This window comes from Palaemon carinicauda, chromosome 1, assembly GCF_036898095.1.
Source record: "Palaemon carinicauda isolate YSFRI2023 chromosome 1, ASM3689809v2, whole genome shotgun sequence".
Taxonomy (NCBI): Eukaryota; Metazoa; Arthropoda; class Malacostraca; order Decapoda; family Palaemonidae; genus Palaemon; species Palaemon carinicauda.
The window spans coordinates 6851005-6878841 of NC_090725.1; the positions used below are offsets into that span (position 1 = coordinate 6851005).

The 27837-nt window shown below is 41.8% G+C and overlaps 1 protein-coding gene across 1 annotated transcript in view; it reads right to left on the reverse strand.

Annotated features, from left to right (window-relative positions):
* LOC137646703 (uncharacterized) overlaps window positions 1-27837 on the reverse strand; it is an 86023-nt gene that overhangs the window by 20537 nt on the left and 37649 nt on the right. The window contains exon 3 of the mRNA XM_068379813.1: window positions 14483-14689. Coding sequence (XP_068235914.1) covers window positions 14483-14689 — 207 coding nt within the window. The remainder of the gene's footprint in view (window positions 1-14482; window positions 14690-27837) is intronic.

The following is a 27837-nucleotide window of genomic DNA, read 5'->3' on the forward strand; positions in this document are numbered from 1 at the left end:
AACTACGGCCTACACGGGTCGTAACAATGCCCAACCCTCTATTTTTTACTACTCCCTTAACTGCCCCCAACACTTTGCATCCTTCATTCACTCTCTGACGTACATCTGCTTCCACTCCACCATTTGCTGCAACAACAGACCCCAAGTACTTAAACTGATCCACCTCCTCAAGTAACTCTCCATTCAACATGACATTCAACCTCGCACCACCTTCCCTTCTCGTACATATAACCTTACTCTTACCCACATTAACTCTCAACTTCCTTCTCTCACACACCCTTCCAAATTCTGTCACTAATCGGCCAAGCTTCTCTTCCTCGTCTGCAACCAGTACAGTATCATCCGCAAACAACAACTGATTTACCTCCCATTCATAGTCATTCTCGTCTACCAGTTTCAATCCTCGTCCAAGCACTCAAGCATTCACCTCTCTCACCACTCTATCAACATACAAATTAAACAACCACGGTGACATCACACATCATTGTCTCAATCCCACTCTCACTGGAAACCAATCGCTCACTTCATTTCCTATCCTAACACATGCTTTACTACCTTTGTAGAAACTTTTCACTGCTTTCAACAACCTTCCACCAACTCCATATAACCTCATCCCATTCCACATTGCTTCCCTATCAACTCTATCATACGCTTTCTCCAGATCCATAAACGCAACATACACCTCCTTACCTTTTGCTAAATATTTCTCGCATATCTGCCTAACTGTAAAAATCTGATTCATACAACCCCTACCTCTTCTAAAACCCCCCTGTACTTCTAAAATTGTATTCTCTGTTTTATCCTTAATCCTATTAATCAGTACTCTACTATACACTTTTCCAACTACACTCAACAAACTAATACCCCTTGAATTACAACACTCATGCACATCTCCCTTACCCTTGTATGGTGGTACAATACATGCACAAACCCAATCTACTGGTACCATTGTGGCTGCAGGGGCATAAAAATATTTAGAATAGTGCCAACGTATCCCTGCGAGTCATAAGAGGCGACTAAAAGGGACGGGACGTGGGAACTGGGAAACCCCTCTCCTGTATTATAATCCTGTGAGACATCAAAGGGAGATCACAGTCCGGAATAATATACCTGGCATAAGATGACCAAAGGGTTGGTATACATTCCATCATCCTTTACCTCATCTAGGGAGGATGGAGGAGAACTTCTCTAAGATCTAAGGAATAGAGCTCAGAAGTAGAGTTCACCAGCATCAAGTCAGATCCAGTGAGTAACGCTTCAATTGCTTCGTCCCTAAGATAGGGGCAGCAAGAATGGAGGAGAAGAGCCAATTATTCGGCCTCCATTTCAGCCTTACGTCTATACATTACCATAGGCAAAATGCTTACGTTCTAGTATGGGATCTGGGCTAACTACACCCCTACTTGAGCAACCACTACGAAACCAAGCGCCAAGGCATCCAGGGTCTTGTGGGTACTCCTAAATGATAAGGGCCGTGAAGATGGTCAGGAGCATACACACTTCAGCCTGCACTCACTGGCAAACCGCTATATTCCTCTTGAAGACAAGTGTAGGCCACAGCCCCTGATTTCACAATTTCTGGTCCTATCTCGAACCTAGCCTCTCTCAGCAGTCAAGGCATATGCATTACGGATCGTCTCTCAAAGTAAAAAAAAAAAAAATGGTGTTTTAGACATCTCTTTCTTGGTTCTTCCCATGCTAAGGAAGAGTTGCCAATAATCAGGAATGAGTTATCAGCTCTCTTGGGGCAAAATGCATCTTCTCTTTAAGTCACTCCACACTCCACAGAGAGATAGGATGGAGATGGGCTCAAACCTGGAGCCGTGCCACAGCAGGGTCTGAGTTTGGCAATTGGGTACTAGACCAGGGAGCTCCCACACCTTTCAGAGTGGGAGACTGAGGCAGAGAGGACTTGTCACTCATCCAGACAGTTTGCACATCAGAACCTGAACTACGGCTCTCTCAAAGGCTTGGAAAAGGTATCAAGAACAGTAAGACTGTTAGATGTGCCCCTTAAGCATAGACAACTCCTATCAGGAAAAATCTGTCCTATTTCATCGAAAGACTATGGTCAAGTCTTTGAGGTAGTCTTGATGGCCGCTACTGAGAGGAGCTTCTCCCAGCAGGGAAGTTAAAATCCACGATCTGGTCTAGGGATGATCCGGCTCGAAAAGGATCCTTTCTATAATAACCATCATAGAGAATGGCCCACTTTCCTAGGTGAGTGAGGGCCAAAATTCTTTCTGGATCTTGACAAGGCAGAATGGTAAACCAGAGTAACGGCTTCAAGGCCCAAGGCTTGGGGCTTAACTTTTGGGTCACTGCTCCTGTTCTGGTCACCAATCCCAAGGAAGGGCCACACGTAAGTCAAACAACCTGTCCCACCTGGACAACAAGGTGGTCGGAGGGGACCCAAGGCCCAGTCTCAAGGGAGCGAAGCGTGGACCCGTGACCCCCTATATTAAGGCCTACATGAACAACCTGTCCACAAGTGTGACCGGGAATCTTAGTTGTGGTCCTGGGACAGAGATCAGCAGTCACGCCCTGGTCCCGTGCATTAGCTACGTATTTCACCTGGCTACATTAGCAACCAGAAACCAGAGTCCCGGGTCTGAGATGGGGAGTTGTGCCTTTGAGACATGACACATAGTCATGGCTCTGGCTGAGAGAAACAGACCAGAGGAGGGTGCAGAAATGTTGGACCCTAACACTTGTCCTGATTAGTTACTGAGATATCCAGGGACCCAAGCAGAGGCCACGTATGGACGAGGCTCAAAGCCAACGCAAGGGGCTAAACCCATGCCCGGCCCCAGCGAGGCAGAGGCTCAATGCCTTGACACAGGGTTATAGCCCCAACCCCGGCCATCAGTCCCGGGATAGTCCGAGACCTGAGCCTGGCCCCTTGGGGGAGGCTCAAAGGCACCGGCCTGGGTGCCTTGACATGGAGTCATGCACGCTACCACTTGGCTACCAGGGTAGTCGGGGATACGAGCCTGACCCCATGGGGCTGAGGCTTAAGGCCGTGACACAGGGTCACGGCCCTGAGGCCATGAATCAGCTCCGAGGGGCCTAAACATGGACCTATTAACAGTCCCACTAGGCTACCAGAGTAGTTGGGAGCACTAGCCCGGTTATGTAGCTCAAAGCTTGACCCTAGGGGACAGACACAGGGCTGTGGTGCCCTCAAAAGCCACCCATTGCTCCTAAGAGAAGTGGTGTCGAAGGAGTCCTTTCCTACGATTACGGCTGAAAAGACCTTCTCGACTTCTTCTTCTACTTCTTAACTTTCGAAGAAAATATAGAGTCGGAAGCCAAAGAGAGGAAGAGGCTCAAAACTGTGACACAGGGTTATGGCCCCACCACCTGCCCCTTGCATTCACCTTGGGTGACTAAAACATAGGGCAGTGGCTCCTTCCCCAACTCAGATGCCACCCATCCCTCCTAAATGAGATGGTGTTGAAAGGAGGCCTTTCCTATGAGTAAAGCTGACAAACCCTCTCTGTCTTTTTCCTCTTCCATGAACCTGCCAAGGGGAAGGAAGGCATCATGCTCAAGAAGTTGGCAGAGATGTCATGGGTGGTGGAAGAGCTGAAGCAAAGCGCGTATAGCATGTATCATTTCTCGGTATGTACACTGAAGTTCATGGATATGACTTTCACTGGTTATAAGAGCATCTTGGATGATATGAGAAAGTTGGTGAAGCAGCTACCCATAACCATGTTTTTCCCCTGTCGTAAGAAACAGCCACCATCACCACCGCCCCCTGCTGCGTATGAGCTTCAGCCATCATCACCTTCTTCTCCAACCATGGAATCTCCTGATCCTGAAACCACTCCTGCAGCAACCTCAACTCCGGAAACCACGATGGAGCTAAGTGATGGTGATAGTGCAGACTCCTCCCCTTGTTCAATGGTAAGATATTTTTCTAAATTTTTCATTTGTACAGTTCAGTTACAGTACTAGAGTTGTAAATTAAAACAAAGTAAATTACTGTACAGTACTGTGTATTAAGTACTGTACAGTACAGGTAACTTTGAATTTAAATTTTCATTAATACATCTCTTTTTTTATAACGACTTAATCTAGTAACTTTAAAGTACAGTCCTGTATTAGTTTCTAAATACAGTACAGTATACTGTATTTTTTATCACTATATGTATCCTGTACTTACCAACTTTAAATCTTTTTATCTTTACAGTAGTGATAGATCATCGGCGTAAACGAGTTATGCAATGCAACTGCATACCTTCATCGCTCTTTTCATCCATCTGTAACTGCACAGTTTACTGGAACATTTTCTGGTAAGTAGTATAGTACTGTTACTGTTTTTTTTTCTTTTTGTAAATCCTGTGTATATTGCAGTGAAAAAAGGTACTGTAGATACACTGTATGTTTGTAAGTACAGTACCCACTATGCATACTGTACATGATTAATACGTACCAATCTTTTATATTTACAGGAGTACGGTACATACTGTACATACATGATCAGTATGTACTGCACTTTGTTATTTTTTAAGTTAAATTAATTTCATTAATGTATGTATTTGTTTTTTCCAAAGATTTTTGTATTGTACTATAGATATACAGTATGTAGCATAGTGTGTACATACTGTAGTGAGTTTTTAGTACTGCAATGCATAAGGTATACAGTCAGCCCTCGCTCTTCGTGCAGGGTTAGGTAACAGAGACAGGCGTGAAAAGCGAGAATCCGCAAATAATTGCTGCCCTAGACTGAGTTAACTCCTAACTTAACAACTCAGTGCCCATTGCCTATGCACGGTCGACTAACATACCTGCCTAATATTGAGTTTACTTGTTTTATATCACAGGAGAAATATTGTATTAATGAATGAGCATATTTCAGTAAGTGTATAGTACATGTGCACATGTGTTCTATGTACTGTACATGGTAAGGCAACGGTACAGTACAGTACGCAACACTAGTCATTTGGACACCTATAACAACAAAACACTGTTGTTCCTATTTAATATAACACTCGCTGATACTGTAGTATATATTAATGTAATATATGTCCAGTACTATCACTACAATGCAGCTTAGTTAGCGAAGGTGAAACTCGCACTGTACTGTAAGTGTTCGCTGTTTTGGGGAGAACGACACGCGCCGTTTGACAACTCACCGTACACAGAGCCTACATTTACATACAGTATTGTAGAGAAAAGTAATATTTACGTAAAGTACTGTATAGTATAGGTTGTAAGGACACCGCTCCCTTCGTCGTCCAGGAAATCAACAAACTGTTTATTTATTTGAAGTCTCCTTTCGCCACACCGTGGTTTCCCATGTATATGTATTCCGTTCTATCAGAGCTACATTTTGACATATGTATTATTTCATTACATGTTTCTGTTAACTCATAATTCGTATATTTGTAAGTGTAAGAAAACACATATATTTTGGCGGGCAATTCAATCTGATTTGGCGCCAGCGCCATCCTACCTTTCCGTCCGCACCTTGTAATATACTCCCACGCACATTTGAATAAAGTATCAGTTAATCTTGGTGACGCTTGTCTCACTGTCCTTACAACTGGTGACCCCGGAGTTGAAAGTAGCATCAGCGGTCTTGGCTTTGCCATTAACGGACTTATTACGGCCGTGCTACCTTCTCTATACTCCGTTACCTTAGGCGTGAGCCTGCCTTTGGTTCTCCCACACTTCGGTGCATGGAAGGCAGTAGGATGAGCTTAACCGACATATCAACTTCTCACCTCTTCGCCGACTCGTCGTCTGGCCACGATGCAGGAGGCAACACGCCCATCGCACCGAACGGCCTCGCCTCCACGCCCAAAGTCAAACTGCCGCCCTTTTCTCAACACACCGCCGCTTCCTGGTTCCTGAGAGCAGACGTACTCTTCCGCGTCGCTAGACTCAGCTACTCCTGCGCCAAGGCTGACATCGTTCTCACCTCCATACCTGAAGAGGTATTCGACAAGATTTCCCCATGGCTCGACGGCCAGGCCGGCCAAGTTTCATACGACGACCTGAGAACGAAACTCATCGGTATCTACTCCCTCTCCGTCTCAGCAAGGGCACAGAAAGTCCCGGACCTCGCCGGCAAGCCCATGGGTGACACCTCTCCTGTCGAGGCGTGGGACGAGTTATCCGGCCTGCTTATGCTCCCCGAAACAAGACAGCAACGGCCGACGACGTGAGATTAGCTTATCTCGCGAAATCTTTCTTCGACGCCGACCACAGGACGTAAGGGCCCAATTGACAGACGCCGACACGCTCCCGATGAACGAACTCCTGTCGAAGGCTCAGAAGCTCCACGAGGCCTCCAAAGCATCTCGCCTCGGAGCATCATCGTCAGCACCGCCTTCGTTCTCCTCCTTCAGCCCCTGAGGACGACGAGATCAATGTTCTATCAAGAAAGAAACCGCCGCAACCAACACGACCGAACCCTAGGACTAACCCAGCATGGTGCTTCTACCACCAACAGTTCGGCAGCGACGCCAAGAAATGTAGAGCACCATGCAGTTTCCCTAGAAGATGACGCCAGAAGCATCCACCTGCCACCATCGCAGCCGCAGTTAACCAAAACAAGAATGGTTTCTATATCCTCGATACCATTTCCAACCGTAGACTCATGGTAGACACCGGCGCAATGCAGTCAACGTTCCCACCTTCCAAGTCCGACCTAGACCGTGGTCCTGACAAAAACGCTCCCTCACTCATCGCCGCCAACGGATCTCCCATACGGTGCTATGGGATTAGGACCCTCAAGATATCTATCATGGGCCGTTCGTATTCTTGGCCCTTCGCCATCGCTGACGTCAATCGCCCCCTCCTCGGTGCGGATTTCCTCGCCCACCACGGACTCCTCGTCGATGTCGCTAACAAACGTCTCATCGACATGGGAACCTGCCAGTCCCGCGCCCTAGAATACGGGCCTGCAACAATGTCCGTATCTGCCATAACGACGCACCCCTACGCCGACCTCCTACGAGAATTTCCCGAGGTTTTCAAGCCCGAGCTCAGACACTCACCAGATTCCCCGTCCAACCACAGGATCTACCACCACATCACAACGACAGGACCTCCTACTCACGCCAAATTCCGCCGCCTCCCGCCCCAGAAATTGAAGGATGCCAAACGCGCCTTCGAGGACATGGAACGCATGGGTATCTGTAAGAAAGCATCAAGCCCCTGGGCATCGCCCCTACACATGGTAAAAAAGCCAGACGGGTCCTGGAAACCTTGCGGCGACTACAGGCGCCTCAACCTCATCACAACGCCCGATCACTACCCGCTGCCCAACATGCAGGACCTAACGAACGCGTTGCACGGCGCGAAGTATTTTACCAAGATGGACCTCCTCAAGTCTACTTCCAGGTCCCCGTATTTCCGGAAGACATCCCGAAAACTGCCATTGTAACGCCGTTTGGATCCTACACCTTCGCATACTCAACCTTCGGTCTACGCAACGCCGGGCCGACCTTCCAACGACTAATGGATAGCATTCTGGGTGACCTACCTTTCTGCGTCTGCTACATCGACGACATCCTGATATTCTCGAAAACCAAGGAGGAACACCGGAGGCACGTCTGCACCGTCCTCAACACCTACAGGAGAACGGCCTGGTCGTACGTTTCGACAAATGCACGTTCGGTGCGGAAGGAATGGATTTCCTTGGTCACCGCGTATCCTCGTGCGGGGTAAAACCCATGACAACCAAGGTTGACGCCATCAGAAAGTTCCCGATACCTACGACCATCCGCCAACTTCAGGAGTTCCTGGGGATGGTCAATTACTACAGGCGCTTCATCCCCAACATCGCACAAACCCTGTCACCCCTCGACTACGTCCTGAAAGGAAAAGCGAAAAAACTCGAGTGGGGTTTGCCCCAGCAACAGGCATTCGCCCGGACGAAGGATGCCCTCGCGAATGCCACCACCCTGGCTCATTTCGACGACAACGCGACCCTGCGACTAACGACCGACACCAGCAACGTCGCCTGTGGGGCTGTGCTGGAGCAACTCGTCGATGGTTCTCCTCGACCGCTGGCATTCTTCAGCAAGAAATTGAAACCCGCCGAAACAAGATACAGCACCTTCGATAGGGAACTCCTCGCCGTCTACCTCGCCGTCCGCCACTCCAGGCACATCTTGGAGGGCACTCCCTTCACAATCGCGACGGACCATCAACCCCTCGTACACGCTTTCACGAAATCGACAGACGCATGGTCCTCCCGACAACAACGTCATCTCGCAACAATCGCCGAATTCGGGTGCACCATACGTTACGACCCAGGAAAGAAAAACCCAGTCGCGGACGCCCTTTCAAGGATTGAAATTGACGCAATCCACCTGACCTGGGAATCGACTACGCTAATCTCGCAACCGAACAACGCACCGACCGAGAAGCACAGGATCACCTGACGGGGCCATCCGCGCCCAAGATAAGTGCGATTCCCCTCGGACCAGCAGGAGTAACTATTCTTTGCGACACCAGCACCGGCCGCCCACGTCCCTGGATACCAGCCTCCTGCAGAAGGAAAATATTCGATATCCATGGACTTTCACACCCCTCAGGACGCACCACCGCTCGCCTTCTGTCTGAAAAGTTCATCTGGCCAGGGATAAAAAAGGACGCCCGGGAATGGGCGAAGTCATGCATCAACTGCCAGTCAAGCAAAGTCAGCCGTCACACCGAATCAGGGGTAGGCGATTTCCCCCAGCCAAAAAGACGTTTCGGTCACATACACATCGACGTCATGGGACCATTGCCCCCTTCTGGATCGGCTCGCTACCTGCTTACGATCATCGATCGCTCCACGAGGTGGTTGGAGGCATCGCCGATGACCGAAGCTACGACTCAAGCATGCGCCGAAGCCCTCCTGTCAAGCTGGGTGAGCAGGTTTGGTGTTCCTGACGACATCACGACAGACAGAGGCCCCGCTTTCCTCTCAGAAATATGGCTCGCTTTGGCGAACCTGATGGGGACGACGCTCCACAGCACCATGGCATACAACCCCGCGGCAAACGGCATGGTCAAAAGAACTCACCGCGCCCTCAAGGCGTCCCTGATGGCGAGCTGCACCGACGGGGACTGGAAATCACGACTTCCTTGGGTACTCCTTGGCCTTCGCACCGCCCCTCGCGCAGACGGCGAACCTTCGCCCGCCGAAAAGGTTTACGGGGAGGCGCTCGCAGTTCCTGGCGAATTCTTTCCCTCATCAACCGACGACACGCAGCTGGATCACCTAAGGGACATCGCCAGGAAGTTCGGGCCATGTCTCAAAACTTACCAGGACAGAACCAAGCACTTCAAGCCAAAAAACCTGGATGACTGCGGGTACGTTTTCGTCCGCGTCGACGCTCATCGACAACCACTAACTAGACCTTATCGAGGCCCCTACCGGGTAATTAAGAAGACAACGAAAGCCTTCCTTCTCGACGTCCATGGCCAAGAGGACTGGGTCTCAATAGACCGCGTGAAACCAGCGTTTCTCGAAGGAAGCGACACCGCCTGGCAGATCCAGAGTGCCACCTCAAAACAAGGCACCCAACGAAAGAAAAATCATCAAACGACGCCAAGAGGAAGAGATCCTTACGCCGACCGCCGGCGCGCCCCTCCGTTCAAAAACAAGAGGAACCCTCCGACGCCCGAAAAGACACGAAGATTGATCATCAGCCCTCTACGCCGCCCGATGTCTTGGGAGGGGGAGTACTTGTAAGGACACCGCTCCCTTCGTCGTCCAGAAAATCAACAAACTGTTTATTTATTTGAATTCTCCTTTCGCCACACCGTGGTTTCCCATGTACAGTGGAACCTCTACATCCGAACGTATCTACATCCGAATTTTCCAACATCCGAAGTAAAATTCGAGCAAATTTTTGACTCTACACCCGAATTTTATTTCGACACACGAAGTAAACATTACGCCATTGAGTGTCGAGTGCTCAGTTCTCTGTTCTTGTGTGTATCATGTGGTTGTCCTCTGTTTGGTCTGTTATTAACAGTGCTTATTTTCTTCCTTTTCTCACATTTCCTTTGTGATTTTACCTATAATCATGGTGCCTAAGAAGCTAAGTTTCAGTACAGGAAGAAGGCAATTCTTTCATTAGAATTGAAGCAAGAAATTATAGAAAAACATGAGAGCAGTGTGCATGTGAGTGATACTGTATGGCTAAACAATATGGCAGGAATAGGCCTATGATCTCGAGGATCATCAAGCTAAAGGCAGCCATTAAAGCAAATAACCATCTAAGGGGATCACCATTATTACAAGACATCGTAGCAATACCCTGGAAGAGATAGAGCGCCTTTTATTGATAGGGATAAAGGACAAAGAGATTGTTGGCAACGATCATTTGTGAGAAGGGCCAGCGTGATGAATAGAAAGAAAGAAAAAGGTGAAGCAAAGAAAACCAAGATAGCGTTAACAAGCTCTTTTAAATAAGACTTCTCTCTTTTTCTGTTTCTCTCTAAACATAGCATTAACATGTTCTTTAAATAAAATCTCTCTCTCTCTCTCTCTCTCTCTCTCTCTCTCTCTCTCTCTCTCTCTCTCTCTCTCTCTCTCTCTCTCCTTCTTCTTCGCTGTTGTAGTGTTAGATACCTCTACGTCTATTATTTTTTTTTCCGAGAGAGAGAGAGAGAGAGAGAGAGAGAGAGAGAGAGAGAGAGAGAGAGAGAGAGAGAGAGAGATTAAACAAAAATGTGTTTAGAGTACATATGATTTTTGACTGCGTCAACGAGTTGAAAAACAATTAAATGAAATTAAGAAAGCAATAACAGCTAATCTGAAATCCTTTATTAACTAGAACAAATATTGATTCAAACACATCCGTGTGCGTATGCACAAACACACACACAGGTGCAAGAATTTTGCTACGCAGTAAGAGAGACGGTCAGGGAGGAGGTAGAGATGGTGACTGCGATAACATACCGTAACTCGTTACTGAAAGTGATGAAAATAAAAAATCAAATGAAAAAAATGTGAAAAATATGAAATATAAAAATAAAATAAAAAAATAAATAAGCTTAGTTAGATTAAAATTTCCGTAGTGTAAGTTACGGTATGTTATCGCAGTCACCATCTCTACCTCCTCACCGATCGTGTCTCCTTGTACGTGTGTGTGTGTGTGTGTTTGCGAATACGCATACGAGTGTGTTTGTATCAATATTTGTTTTAGTTAATAAAGGAATTCAGATTCGCTGATATTGGTTTTTTAGTTACATTTAACTGTCTTTCAACTCGTTAACGCTGGTAAAAATCATATGTACACAACACATTTTTGTTTAATCTCATTTTTGTTTAATCTCTCTCTCTCTTTCTCTCTCACTCTCTCTCTCTCTCTCTCTCTCTCTCTCTCTCTCTCTCTCTCTCTCTCTCTCTCTCAGAAAAAAAATTAATAGACGTCTCTAACACTAACAGTGAAGAAGAACAAAGAGAGAGAGAGAGAGAGAGAGAGAGAGAGAGAGAGAGAGAGAGAGAGAGAGAGAGAGGAGAGAGAGAGAGAGAGAGAAAGAGAGAGTATTTATTTAAAGAACATGTTAACACCATGTCTACCTTCTCGCCGATCGTCCGTATCCTCCTGGGTAGCAAATCCTACACCTGCGTTGGCCTGTCTCTAAGGTAAAGTGGCAATAAAACACATTTTTTATTCATTATTTCTTTATATTTATCTTTTTTACATGCTTCTTTCATATTATGCAGTTATGTTATTGTTATGCGTACTTATGTGTAGCCATTTATTAAGGATTTATTATGGGTTTTTAGGCTGAGGAACGAATTAAATGAATTACCATGTATTCTTATGGGAATATTCGTTTCGACATCCGAACATTTTCTACATCCGAAGTTGGTTCTGGAACGGATTAAATTCGTATGTAGAGGTTCCACTTATATGTATTCCGCTCTATCAGAGCTACATTTTGACATATATATTATTTCATTACATGTTTCTGTTAACTCATAATTCGTATATTTGTAAGTGTAAGAAAACACACATATTTTGGTGGGCAATTCAATCTGATTTGGCGCCAGCGCCATCCTACCTTTCCGTCCGCACCTTGTAATATACTCCCACGCACATTTGAATAAAGTATCAGTTGATCTTGGTGACGCTTGTCTCACTGTCCTTACAAGGTAATAAACAATACTCACATATACTTGTGTACTGTGCGACTTTTGGAAACCAATTTTTTACCCTAGAAATAAGGGGTCGAACATTACACGAGGTATACTTTTGAAAATTTGAAACTAAGCAGCTAGGCGTGCTTTTCACCCCAGCAGAAGTTACAGAGGTAGTATAAATCTTGTAAAATAAAGATAATATTATTATAAATTAGCTGTTGTTTTACTTATCTCTGAATCCTTGTTATTACTTTGTTAGGTGTTGTGTGAATATTACTTAAACCAACAATATGTGCAGCCTAAAAAAAAAGGGGAAAGCTTTCTTCCGAATGTATACACGTTTGTTTACCATTGTCATTCATCAGCTGACTAAAGCCCCCGTAACAGACGAAACAATCAAAACAGTGCTTCGTGATAAGGGTACTTAACAAATAAATATAATTCAAACATAAATCTTTATTACCATAAAAAAATTAAAAACAAAACAGTAAACAATGAAATAAAACATTGAATAAAAAGAAAATTTTACTCAAAGCCATCAAAGCTTTTGTTTTCATCGGAGCTAGGAAACAATAACAAGAAAAAAAGTGCATGCCAAAATCAAGGCTCGAATATTACATGGAGTATAAGAAAAAATCATGATTTCGAAGGTGAAAAAGAGGGGTCGAACATTACACGGAGTCGAATATTACTCGAGTATATACAGTACCATACATTACTGTGATACGGTACTGTACAATATGTATACAATGATAGTTAAAATTCACCAAGTGCACATATATTATATAAAGACCACTTACCATTTTCGTACGAAATTCTAAGCAGTAACGAAGCATGATGCAACTCCTGATGTGCCGTGTCATGTCTTGTGCAGTGCTATAGGGAATCACACATCTACAGCACATTATCCGGTAAATATATTCACTGTACAGGAGCATGTACTATATAGATACATCACTATTTTATATCAAAACCTGATTTTGCTCAAAATGGACCGAACTGGGAGATGCAGACACGAAGAGAGATTATGCAAGGCTGAGCCCTAGTAAGCGAGAGATGGGATGTTGTGCTGTGTGGAGTGGGAAATTGCGTGAAGGATGTCGAGTGCAAGGTAGCGCAATTGTTTTGAAATCGTCAAGCCGCAAGAGTACTTATCATGCACCCGCGAATATGTGATTTTTTATTTAATACGTTATACAGTTCTCTATGTTGCAAACCAGGAAAATTGCAAAGAATGAACACGCAAATAGTGAGGGCTGACTGTATACGTATGTCTGCAAGAGACATTGCTTCAAGAGTTTAATCATACTTGATGACAAGATACAGCATAGAACTTCATATGAAAATGTTTAGTGGTGTTTCTATACTATGTACATTTTTAATTTTTACTTTATTTTAATTTTCATTATTACATACTGTATACAGCAATACAGTATTACGGTGATGTACATTATTGCTATTTTAAATATCCTGTAATGTACTGTACATTAATAAATAGAAAACATACACAATATATAATGTAAGCTACAGTGCTGTGACTTGACAAAATTGTAGGAGTTGTCCTGCTGAAAACAGCGTACACTCACGAGTGTTACCTTAGCTAATTAAGTTTAACTATAGTAACAGTACTGTACATACATTATATTACGGTAATATACACTACAGTATCAGTGAGTGTCATATTAGATAGGAATAATAGTGTTTCTTATTATTGTATGTATGTGTTGCGATGACTTGTATTATATGTACTGTACCGTAGTCTTATCATGTACATAGTACACCTGTGTACACGTGCTGTATCCACTACCTGACTGCAACTTGTTTACCTCGTTAAAGTTGAAACGGTCATTCCAGTTTTGCTGAAGTCATACGACTATTAAAGGAAGATAGTTTGTAATCATGCAGGAACAAAAACTAGATTTGAGTGAATGTTTATCTTAACCATTTTACCCCCAGGCTATTTGGAAATTTCCAACCCTTAACCCCCAGGGGGGTTATTTTTTTCCCAGCACATTTTGCAGTATATATCTTTTAAATTGCTCTAACAGCCTTAATTTTTGTCATAGAGAGGTCAGGTTGGTCTCATTCTCTTGGAAAATGCCTGAATTTTCTTAAAAAATTATCAAAAATATGAAAAAAAAAATTTTTATAGCATTTTTTTGCAAAGACGTACCGGTACGTCCATGGGGGTAAAGGGATGGCTTTTGTGAAACGTACCAGTACAGTAGGTCCTTTGGGGGTAAAAGGGTTAAAAACACCAAGACGAATATTTCCAATGAACATCTGTATGTCTGGCTAATATGATTACTGTACTGAATGTGAGTAATTATAGAGAATATAAATATAACCAGTTACTTGCATGCTAATGCTTACCATTTTACAAAATGTTACTGTTGTCTGCTCTGTACAGTCATGAGGTTTTTTACTGAAGAAAAGATTTTGTGTAAGAGAACACAAGCCGCGTGATGGTGGAAGATGTTGGCAAGTTTGATTTGATAGTAATCTTGAGTCTCTCTCATTACCAAGATTTGTCTTAATACAAGGAGAAGGCCCCGTTTCTTCATTCAAACTTGTTAGTGACTGAAAAGAAAAAAGATATATAAAAAATAAAACTTTTAAAGTAATTGGCAACTATACACACCTGAGTCCTGTGATAGGAGTATGACTGTCACTCACTTTTGACCTTAAGCCTGGGACTTGTGGCAGGAAGTGAAACTTGAAGGAATCAGTTTGTATAGTTCAAGGTCTATATATACCAGGTCAGCCAACGCGCAGCTTAAGCTGTGAATCACCCATACTGTGACGTCACGCTTCCCCGTCTCACACACGTGGGTAAACAAAACAAAGGACCGTTGCCTTAGTTAGCTACCTATAGAGGTAACGTAAACAATAGGAGACGCTGTGTCCATTATCATTTTATTCATTCATTCATTCCGTCACTAATAATGCCAAGTAACTGCGCTTTCCAAAAGAAAAACCATACATAGACCAGTGGATACATGCATGTTGCCGTGCAGGCAGAATTAACGTTGTGGATGCTACTGTTTGCTCGATTCATTTTAAACCAGGCGATTACAAAGATGACGTGAAGTCTAGGTTACTAGGTATTGAAAGTCCTAGAAATTGACTACCTACTTACACAAACACTAAATCAAGATTGCCTTGAACATTTCTTTGGGTGTATAAGGCAAATGGATGGGCACTATGATCATCCTCATGCCGTGAACTTTAAAATTTCGGCAAAAAAAATTTTACTAGGAAAGGAAATTAAAGTATTAAGTGAAAAGTGTAATATCACTACTGTTAAAAAATCTCATGAATCAGCCATAGACGATGAATCTATCACGAAAGAAAGGGACTTAGCGTTAGAAATATACCTAACAACGCAGATATTCAGAAATTTAGATTTTGATTTAGAGAAAGATGCTTTAGACAAGGGAGAAGACCTTTTGAGAGCAAATAAAGATATTGGGGGAGTAATTGAGGAAGAAGCTCTCTCTTCAATACATTGGTGGATATATTGTAAAAAATATTTTTGTAAAATATCCTGAGTTAGGAAATAAGACATAAGAAGTGCTAAGGAATGATACTTGGATAGCATGTGTTAATCGGGGGGAATTACATGCACCTTCTAGTCAGTTTTTATCACAGTTGTTAATAATGCGGGAGATTTTTAATGCCGTAAACGGGGAAGCTCTCATGGTGAGAATAAATTGTTTTAAAAAGCTTTATTTAGAATTAAAACAGTCTGGTATTGAAGTTCCCGACGATGTTATTGCTTTTTTTTTTTGTTAAGATATCGGTACATTTTCGAATGAAATATCTTAATAATTTGATAAAGTAAATAAAACCTCAAGGACAACCATGCAGGGAGGCCCTAAGAAAAAAAATGAAAGTTGTAACTTAATAAAATATTTTCCAAAGGTAAAATGTAGTTTTATTTACATTGACTGTGTGATAGATCTACGTTCTTAATGGGTCTTGCCAACACTAAGCCCCTTCAGATGACGTAGGTGCGCAGAAGAGGCTTAAAATTGGTACGCTGTCTGGCTGACCTGGTATATCTGGACCGTGGTATAGTTATAAGAAATATAAATTCATTTAAAAATTTGCAATTTGATTCAATATGAATACACACCATTACCCTTTAATAGCAGACTCATACTTAGGAGGGAGGAAGTTCCTTTGAACCAAAATCTGGCAGGTTAAACTTTTCCTGGAAAATGTCAGATCACCTAGTCCTCTATAGTGATGATTCCTGCAAGGTTTTTAAGGTCTAGACAAGCATGTAAATGTCACATGTGCTAGGTTAGGCACATACCAAGATAAATATGTAAACGGCAGGGTTTAAAAAATTCTTGGTTTTTTTCTTGAAAAATAAAAAAAATCTATTAATTTTATTTGAATCAATTTTTTTTTATTGAAATCCATTTTCTTTATTTAATTTTTTTCATTAATACTGTACTTTTTTGCTGCAGCTGATTATTTTTTTCGGTCTTATGAGGGTATTTTCCAGTCTTAAACTTGGTCCATGTTAAATGAAACCATAGTTCAATATACATTACCAAAGATGGGTATAGTATGGAAGAAGTTAATCTACTCACACTGCATCCCAATCTGATACTTACTGAAGAAATTTGCAAACTTGTCTATTTATAGTCTGTCAATTTTGGATTATATTAATAAGGAATTATACTTTGCATTATAAAAAGAATTAAGCTTATTAAACTTTTTAATTGCATTTATTGTTATTATCAACAAAAAAACCTTTTAATTTTTTAGGCTTTTGAATATTTTTCTTTGTATGATATGGCCATGATTCACTGTTACACATCTTGCTACAGGACCAGAACAGAATCAGTGCAGAACAAGGACTTATTTCCCATACTATCCCTCTACAACTATATCACATTTAACATATACTGTACTGCCATTTTTTTGCCTTCCCAGCATTTAAAGTACCTCCTAATTACTATACAAGAAGAGGAGAGCTGCAGGACTGCATAATTTGGGAGTAAATGGAGAGCGTGGTCTGCATAATATTTCTGTGAGTAATATTACAAGAGAATTCCCGTCAGGTATCACGGGGTTCTAAACCCCGGAACAACTATCCGTATATATCGTGTATAATCAGGGACGTATCCTAAGATAACCATAGATATCTGCACCCCCAATGGACTTTACCCAGTCTAATCCTCTAAGAGGAAGGATAAATGAGGAGCCGTTACATATCCTATCACGTTTCGGTGCTCCCATACGACCCTGGCGCTTCATTCCACATCGCAGCAGAACTACTGTACTGTGAAACAGAAGCCTCCAACGAGTAATTAGGGTGGGAGAAAATGTAGTAATGGCCGGGCCATCAGGACGACGTGGCCATCTCACCAGAAATAGATTTTTCCGTCAAAATCCCTTTTATGGGCTCGAGCCATGTCGTCCTGATGGAAGTCTACCAGAGAATTACCTATGACTCGGTGGGAGGCTTTGAATAAAAGTCCCCATACCAAAAAATGCTACCCGTCTTGCTGCGACGAAGCATAGGTATCAATTTCTGCCTTTATTTTAAACCGAAATAAAACTATTTGAAAAGTATGATGGTCTTCTAAGGGGATAGATCCGGGTCTGGCTATCACCTTCCTCCATGGTGAAAACATCCCACATTAGTGGTGAGATGTCAAAGCACTAAAACTGTAATAAGCTCAGTGAGTAAAATGTATGGAACAAAATACCCATCCACAAGCAAAGTGTATTATGTTTAGTAAGGATAGAAATTAACAATGGTACACCAATTTTATAGAAATAAGAGGCATGGTAACAATATACTGTACAGTCTTTTATTACAAAAATTAGAGCACAGAATTATTACAAGTAATATGGTACGCATAGAGATCATATAATGTACCCAACCATACAGCCTCAATATATTTGTACACAAATTATCATGTGGGAAAAAATTTACTTAAACTGTCATAAAACTCCGGAAGGAGGCTGATAAAAATAAGGCAAAAGATAGTACAGTGATACCTCTACATACGATCTTAATTCGTTCCGTGAGGTGCTTCGTATGTTAAAATAATCGTATGTTGGAGCAAATATTCCCATAAGATTACACGGTAATTTGTTTTTGTTCCTCAGCCTAAAAACCCATGATAACTCCTTAATAAATTGCTACACATAATTACACATAACATTAATACAATTGAATAATACAGAAATATCTAAAAAAGAATAATGATAAAGAAATAATGAATAAAAAAGGGGTTTTTATTGACACTTTACCTTAGAGACAGGCAAGCACAGGTGTAGGAATTGCTACACAGGAGGAGACAGAAGATCAGCGAGGAGGTAGAGACGGCGACTGCGATAGCGTACTGTAACTTACTCTAACTTACACTACGTGAACTTTAACCTAACTTAGCTTATTTTTTTTTCTTTTTATATTTTATATTTCTTTTTTACATTTTTTTTTCTATTTTTAATTTGCATCACTTTCACTTGATTCGTTCTTACTTTTCTTTGCTTCACTTTCTTTCTCTTCATTGTGATCACTAGACCGCTTCATAGATTTTTTAAAGAAACTATTGAGAGAAAGTTGCTTGGTACAGCTTTTGAGAATTTTTCTAAAATGTGTTAAATAAACATCATCGAACTGCGCAACTACACGGCAAACCTGAAGTTTCTGTGGGTGATGCTTATCGATGAAATCAACCACGGGTTGATGATATGCCAACATCTGTTTTATTTCAGCCGAACCTAAGATGTATTGAATTGAATTGAATATGGGATTTAGGCATTAAGCCAAGCACTGGGGCATCAAAGGCCATTCAGCGCTATATAACGAAAATCATTCAATCATATCTGTACACTCACACCATTTAGTATCATTTTAACCTTTAATACAAATCGTAACACTTTCATACAATAAAATCTAGATGTGAAATAAATAGGGATTAAAAGGGTAAAATAAATAAACTAATTAATAAAATCAATTATAGCTCGTAATATAACCCAATACTTTGTATAAATTTTCTCAAGTTCAGGGTATTACAGTTTTCCCCCAGTATATCTCTTAACGGTTTGTCCTGGAGTAAATGTGTCCTCCTCTGGAGATTAAAAACAGGACAATTGACTAAAATATGTTTAACATCCATTGTCACTTGACAGGTATTACAAAGAGGGGCCTGTCTCCCTTCCCCACTCTTCATTAAATAATTGTGCGTTGCATGTGTATGGCCAATACGCAGCCTAGTTAAAATAATGGTATCCCTTCTACTTGTAGAATTACAAGATGACCATTTATCCACCAATGGGTGGAATTGTTTCAATTTTGTATTGGTGGTCAGTTCAGACCATCGAGCTTGCCACTTATTTTTACAGTAAAGATGAATCTCACTTTTAAGATCTTTGTAAGGAATACTCAAGGGGGATGGATTACTTAGCCCTGAAGCTTCCTTTGCTGCCTTATCTACTTGTTCATTCCCATCCACCCCAACATGGGCAGGGACCCAACAGAAGTGAACACTGATACTCTTCCTAGATTGCAGAAGTACTAACCAGTCCTGCACCTCTTGTACTAGATGATGGCCTGGCATAATTTGTTTTAATGAGAGTAAAACACTATTGGAATCCGTAAAAATTGTATAAAAACTATTTTGGTTGCCATTTTTAAAAATATGTTGGACTGCGAGAATTATTGCGTACAGCTCAGCAGTAAAAATTGAACAAGAGTATGGGAGTTTCCTTCTAATAACAATATCCCCCACCACAGCTGCACTTCCAACTCCTGCAGCCGATTTGGAGCCATCTGTAAAAACATGTTTCCCATGATGTTGAGCAGCATGATTTAAAAACTCACTTTTCATTACCCTACTAGGTAAGGTATTTTTCCCTCCTGCCGTAAAACATACTTTAACAGGTGGATTACACCAAGGAGGAGACTTGGGATATCCTACCTCTGCTATCTGTGCTGTTAACAAGCCTACTTCTCTAGCATCATTTTTCAGCTGTACTTCCAAAGGCTTAGGCACTCTAGATCTGTTAGGAGCCCGATCTAAAGGCGCCCTAACATATTTACAGTTAGGATTGTTTCTCACAGCAAGGGACCTAGCTAAAAACCTCAAACTCAACTCCTCTCTGCGAATGGAAAGGGGAGGTATGCCAGAATCAACATAGAGACTGTCAATGGGAGATGTTCTGTAAGCACCTGTGCAGATGCGAAGCCCAGCGTTGTGAACAATATCAAGTTTTCCAAGTAAAGTCTTTGTAGCTGACCCATATATTTGGCATGCATAGTCTAACTTGCTCAGACACAAAGATGTATAAATTCTAAGCAAAGTTGTTCTGTCAGCACCCCAATCAAAATGCGATATCACTTTCAGAATGTTCAGTGACTTCTTAACCCTGATAGATAGGTCATTTATATGGGGACCAAATGTCATTTTCTTGTCTAAAATGACTCCAAGAAACTTGACACTATCCTCATATGGCAAAATACAATCATTCAAGAAAAGGGTGGGGATCTCTTCCCTTTTACGAGTACGAGTAAAGCGAATGGCTTTGGTCTTCTGAGGAGAAAACATGAATCCGCGAGAATTTGCCCATGCGGAAGCAGCATTTATTGCAATTTGAAGATTTTGGCATGCTTGTAGTGCAGATGATCCACTACAATAAATTGCAAAGTCATCGACAAATAGTGATCCTTGTATGCCAGGAGGTATGTGACTAATGAGACTATTAATTGCAACAGCAAACAAGGTCACACTCAATACGCTGCCTTGGGGGACACCTTCTTCTTGCATGTAGGATGAAGATAGTTCTGACCCTACTCTCACTTTAATGGAGCGGTTTGATAAAAATTCTTCAATAAAAGAGAACATATGTCCTCCTATACCCCACGAGGCCAATTGCTTTAAAATACCACCCCTCCAGGTGGTGTCATATGCCTTTTCGAGGTCAAAAAAAACACCCACCACCTGGTTTTGGTTAGAAAAAGCATTTGAAATTTCCCTTGATAACATCAGCAAAGGGTCTAGAGTACTTCGGTTCTTCCTAGAACCAAACTGTCTGTTAGATAAAAGATTTTTTGATTCTAGATACCACACAAGTCTGTTGTTGATCATTCTCTCAAATAGTTTGCATATGCAACTGGTCAAGGATATGGGCCTATAACTAGATGGCAGTTCTGGGTCTTTACCAGACTTGTGGCCTGGAATTACAATTGAAGTATGCCAGGAATCAGGAGATGTATGGGAAGCCCATAGACCATTAAAGGTTTCTAATAAAAATTCCTTGGTATCCACTGGAAGATGTGATATCATTTCATACCGGATGCCATCCTCACCTGGGGCAGTTAAAGAAGAGCTGAGATAGCATTTTGCATCTCCTCCATACTAAAAGGCAGGTTAAAAGCTCAGTATTTGAAGAAGCAGGAGGAACAACAGATGTTGATGCTCTAATTTGTTGAAATGCTGGGGAATAGTTGTCAGCACTTGATACATGAGCAAAGTGCTTAGCAAGAACCTCTGCTACATCTTTGGGGTCAGATATATATCTATTATTTTCCCTTAATATTGGTAGAGGCTTAGGGACGAATTTACCTTGAAGTTTTCTAATCTTGTCCCATATTTCCTTTGAAGGAGTTTTGGTATTAATATTAGATATATATTTCTTCCAAGATGCTCTCTTTGCTTTTTTAAAAATTCTTTTTTGTTTGGCACAGGCTCTGAGATATGCTATTCTATCTGCTAAATAGTTTGTCCTCAAGTATCTTCTGAAGCAAGTTCGGGTCACTTTTCTTGCGTTGGCACATTCTTTACTCCACCAAGGAACTACAGAGCGATGAGGTAAACCGCATGTTTTAGGTATAAACTTGCTAGCATTATCATCAATAATATTTTCAAGATGTTGATAGGCATGCACTGGAGATGTAAATTCATCATATTCTTTATCAGTGTGTGAACAGTTTTCATAAGCTGCCCAGTCTGCCTCATCTATCTTCCATTTTGGTGGACACAGAGGGAAGATTATGGACATAATTTAACATTATTGGCCAATGGTCACTGCCATGTAGGTGTTCATTTACTGACCAAAGGTAGTCCAATCGAATGGATGAGGAACAGATTGACAAATCAATGGCTGATGTAGAGTTGTGGAATACATCATACCTAGTTGGAGAACCATCATTCATTAGTATAACATCATTGTTGTCGATTAATTCTTCAACAAGATTATCCCATCTATCGCACACATTTCCACCCCATAAAGTATGCTTTGCATTAAAATCACCCATTAAAATAAAAGGGGCAGGAAGCTGATTGATCAAGTCTTGGAGGTCAGAAAGTCTATGCCTTCTTGGATTACCAGCATGATCTAAGAGGAAAAGTTCTAAGGATGGTTCAATATATAGCGAGCATAAAGTAATTTTTTTCCCGATATGAGTTCTAACTGAACATGCCTGTAGTGGTGTATTGAGTGGGATTGTTTCAAACTTTACAGATTTGTGAATAATAAAACCTGTACCACCTTGAACTCTTGCAGCTTGCAAAGGAGGGGATCTACAAAAATGATAATTGAGTCCAGGATTAAATGGTTTGTCACTGATCTTGGTTTCCTGTAGGCAAATTACCTTCGTGTCTGAGTCCCTGGTTAAAGTTTTTATTTGCTCAATGATAGTACTTAGACCTCTGCAATTCCACTGGATGATAGACATTATCTTTTGTTATTATTTTTCTTTGTCTCATTTGTCTTTTGGGACTTTTCAGATGAAGCCGTGTAAGGCCTGGAGATGGAAGGCTTTACTAGGCCACCACTCTTCTTTTCTTTCTTTCTAGGATCTTTATAAGAGTCAACCTTAGGATCATGAGCAGTAGGGCACTTACCTGACTTAGATGAAGGTGAGGATGATGGGGACCCTTTCCTCTTTGGAAGATCTTGTTTTCCAATCTCCATCAAATCAGGTAGAGATTCTGCCTGAGACAATACATTTAAGGTGGTGGAAGCCACATTGGCTTCCTTGGAGGATTGTGCTAGAACTTCAACAGTTCGAGCACTTAACCCAGAAGGCTGGGCTACTACCTCTAGGGGAGGTGCTCCTATCGGTGACAATACTTTTGGTGTGTTGGACACCATATTGACCTCTTTGGAGGTTTGTGCTCTGGCTTTTATAGCCTGAGCACTTGACCCAGATGGCTGGGCTACTACCACTAAGGGAGATGCACCTGACGGGCCAGGTGCTGCCACTGGTCCCCCTGTGGTAGTAAGGGGTAGTGGATTATAATCTTTTGTTGGCATCTTAACCGCGCGAGCAAAATTAAGTTGCCGATTGAGTAAATGCTTTGCATAACCTACACTTATATGTTCAGCATTTGCTTTCAAGATTGCAGCTTCTTCATTCTTGTATTCTCTGCATCTTTTATCATTTGGTTTATGATTATCTTTACAGTTTGCACAGGTTGTATCTCTGTTGCATTGGCCATGTTCTAACAAAGAACAGTTAATACAGATCTTCGTATTATTGCAGTACCGGGAAGGGTGACCGTACTTGAAACAATTAAAGCATTGTAAAGGCCTAGGTTTATATTCTCGAACACATACTCTTTCATTCTCAATAATTATATGATCTGGTATAACGGGTTTCAAATGTTAAAACTACCATGCTTGTTTGAGGGATCTTACTTACTTTCCAAACATTAGTAGGGCACATGTCCAGAATTTCTGGTTCTGAGAATTCATATAGATCTTTATCAAAAACTACTCCTTTACCATAGCTGAAGCTCATATGTGGTTTAATATCCTTAATAGGATCAATTTCTGCAATCTTCATGCCACAAAGCATGTGAGCTTGAGTATCTGATTTTGCATTAATCAAAACAGATTGCTTACCGTATCTACTAATATCCTTACTTTTAATTAAACCAACTTTTTTTTGTATAAATTTACTAATCTTATAATAGTTATAATTATCTATCTTTCCAGATGCAATTATCCATGTTGGGGGCTTAGGGGTTCTTACTTCTGGAAGTCTATGCTCTATTTCTTTTTCCATCCATTCTTCTGGTTTATATACCTCTAGGTGTCTTGGTGCTTTATCACATAAAGCCCCAGAAATCAAACAATTGTCAATTTTTATGCTCTCTAAATTTTTATTTGCTTCTAAAGCAATCTCAAAACTTGAAAATGATACCCAAGCTTCCCAAAAGCCTTTACTACCATTAAGCTCCATTAAAATTTCTTTGATTGCTCCAAATCTACAGAAGGCTTCATGAATTATGTCATAGCTACAACCAATTGGTATGTTTTTTAAGTGGAGAATTTTCAGATTTTTTGTTGGATCTGGTAATAAGCCAGAACCAGAGAGTAAAGTATTACGGTTATTACAAGCATCACGAACCTAAGATGTGACCTTCCTCCTCGATCTCCTCCGACTCACTCAACTGCGCTTGGAACTCATCATGCTGCATGGCTTGCAGCACCTTGAGGTTCTCGGTGGTGAGCTCTTCATGATGCTCATCGACGAGTTCGGTGATGTCATCTTCATCGACCTCCAGACCCATGGACTTGCCAAGGGATACAATCTCTTCGACGTCTTCCTCGGCGTTAAGCACAGGTCCAGGCTTGGGGCCAAAACCTTTGAAATCTCTGGGAGCAACATCATCAGGCCAAAGCTTCTTCCAAGCTGAATACAGTGTCCGACGAGTTACTCCCTCCCAAGCCTGATCTATGATCTTTAAGCAGTGCACGATATTAAAATGGCTCCTCCAAAATTCACGCAAAGTTAAGTTGGTGCTTTGCGTGACATTAAAGCACTTCTTAAATAAGTTCTTGGTGTAGAGCTTCTTGAAATTAGAGATGACTTGCTGGTCCATAGGCTGGAGGATAGGGGTGGTATTCAGTGGAAGATACAACACTTTAATGAATTTGTACTCGTCGATGATATCTTCGAGTCCTGGGGGATAAGCGGGTGCATTATCCAAACAAAGCAAGCACTTCAAAGGCAAATTCCTCTCCTGAAGATACTTCTTGACAACAGGGCCGAAAACTACGTTTACCTATTCCATAAAGATATGCCTAGTGACCCAAGCCTTAGAATTAGAACGCCATAGAACATGCAGCATGTCTTTATTAATTCTATGTGCTTTAAATACCCTAGGGTTTTCGGAATGGTAAACCAAAAACGGCTTTATTTTGCAGTCCCCGCTGGCGTTGGCACAAAGCGCAAGAGTCAACCGATCCTTCATAGGCTTATGTCCAGGCATTTTCTTCTCATCGGCAGTAATGTATGTTCGACTAGGCATCTTTTTCCAAATCAGACCGGTTTCATCACAGTTGAAAACCTGCTGCTCTACGTAGCCTTCCTCCTCCACGATCTTTTCAAACTTTTTAACAAAATCATTAGCAGCCTTGGTGTCCGAACTTGAAGCCTCTCCATGCCGAACAACTGAATGAATCCCGGTCCATTTCCTAAATTTCTCGAACCAACCTCGAGATGCCTTGAATTCCTCCGTCGTAGGATCGGTTGAACTCTCCCCGCGTCACCCCCAGAGCCCGCCACCTTCAAGTCACAATAGATAGCGCTGGCCTTCTCACAAATGATCGTTTCAGTGATCGTATGGCCAACAATCTCTATGTCCTTTATTCAGATCAACAAAAGGCGTTCCATCTCTTCCAGAGTAGGGCTACAACGTTCAGAAATAATGGTAATCCCCTTCGATGGTTTGACTGCTTTAATGGCTGCGTTCTGTTTTATGATCGTCGAGATCGTAGACATATTCCGGCCATATTGTTTAGCCAGATCACTAACACGCACACCTCGCTCATGTTTTTCTATTATTTCTTGTTTTAGTTCTAATGAAAGCATTGACTTCTTCCTTTTCTCACCACTACTACTTCCTGAACCGAAACTAATCTTTTTTGGACCCCTGATTATAAAATAAAAAATGAAACGTGAGAAAAGAAAGATAAAAGACCCTGTTAATAACGGAGCGAATAGAGAACAACCACACGATGCGCACGATGAGAGGACTGATCATGGCGACGCTCGATTGGTGTCCCTCCGATGTGATACCGTCTACCGGCGTAAACAAGAAACTACGATCGACGCTTCGAGAAAATTCTACGCATATGATCTACGTCGTATGTTGGAGCAAGACTTCAGGTGTCGAGATGCAAATTTGATCGAATTTTACTTTGGATGTTGAAAAATTTGTATGTAGAGGTTCCACTTATATAGTCTTACACCTAAACACATGATATGAACTATAGTTTAACCAGTTCTAAAGCAGGTATACTATAGAAAAACAGCAGGTACACATGTTATTCAGAGAAATGAAATTGAATCCTGAAAACCAAAAATTTTTATCAATGAAACAAAACCCGACAGTTTACTTATTAAAAGAAATAAGCTGGAAGAATGCCTGCGGCCTACGAAAGCTGTGTGTTGAGGTATATAGAAGTGTGACTGTCCAGGTAAAGTTATTCTGAGTTCTTTAGAAGGAAAAACTGTGTAACTAGGACTTTCCCAATACCACCTCGTCAGGGAATGGGAACACAACAGTATTAGTTTTAATACTAGGTACACAACGGAGCATGGTTTACCTGCAGCGGGTTGAGGTCAGCTGTGCAGAGAACCCAGGATGCTGCTTTCCCCAAGAGAGGGGGGAATGAAGAAAAGAATAAGGGCCAGTCAAATCTTTCATTCACGCAGACTAAAACTGGGTAACAATGCCCTCAACCTTCTGCTACTTGTCCAATAAGGAGCTTGTGGTTTTAAACCAGCTGTCTTACAGCCACCACAGGACTAACAGAGAACGTATCGAGTCTCCTCTGGGTCACGTCTTGCAGGTAGGGGGATGTGAATGTGGTCTGACGATTCCACACCCCAGCTTGAAGAACCTGCGTCACTGAGAAGTTTCTCTTGAATGCCAGGGACGTTTCATGACCTCTGGGACGACGTGAAGGAGGAGGGTCTGGATTCAATGCATGGTCAATGACCTTGCAAATCCATGCCGAGATGGTGTTCTTGGTGACCCTCCTCCTGGTCCTTCCTGTGCTGACAAATAGTGCAGGCACACGGGGACGGGCTGCAGCTGTTCTCTTAAGATACAGCCTCAAACTCCTTATGTAGATGAGTATTATGTATGTTTGTTTTATTTCCTGTATTGAACTGTGCAGGTTATCAGTAAATGTTAGGAGGGCAAAGATGATAAATTAATTCAGTTTTCTATGTACATACCTGTATTCTTTTCCCCCTTATTTTATCATCCTATCAACCCACTTTATTTTTTGAAACAGTACTGTGTGCCGTAATGGAATGATAGCTAAATTTTCATTGTAGGTACTGTCAAGATGAAGTAAATGTAAAAATGTATTGAATTGTTTAGTTTAGTGTAAGGTATTGTTGCCAGTTATGAGACAATTTCTAGATTGGCTGAAGAGTTAGTAGGGGGAATATAAAAGTAATGTTACCTATATAGAAATAATAAATTTATTCTATTTTATTTACTAACCTACTACCACAAAAAATGTATTTTTATTAGTATCTCTCATCTGTCCTTTTAATTTGTCTCATGTTGTTTCCCTTTGTTTCAGGTTTGTGCAACACCCTACAAACAGTAAACATCCAGTAGAATAATTAGTGAAGACCAGAATATAATGAGTAAAAATCCAGAATAAGCTAGTTATGTGAAGACAATTAGGTGGTTCCCACTAATAACCATGGTTGTAAAATGTAT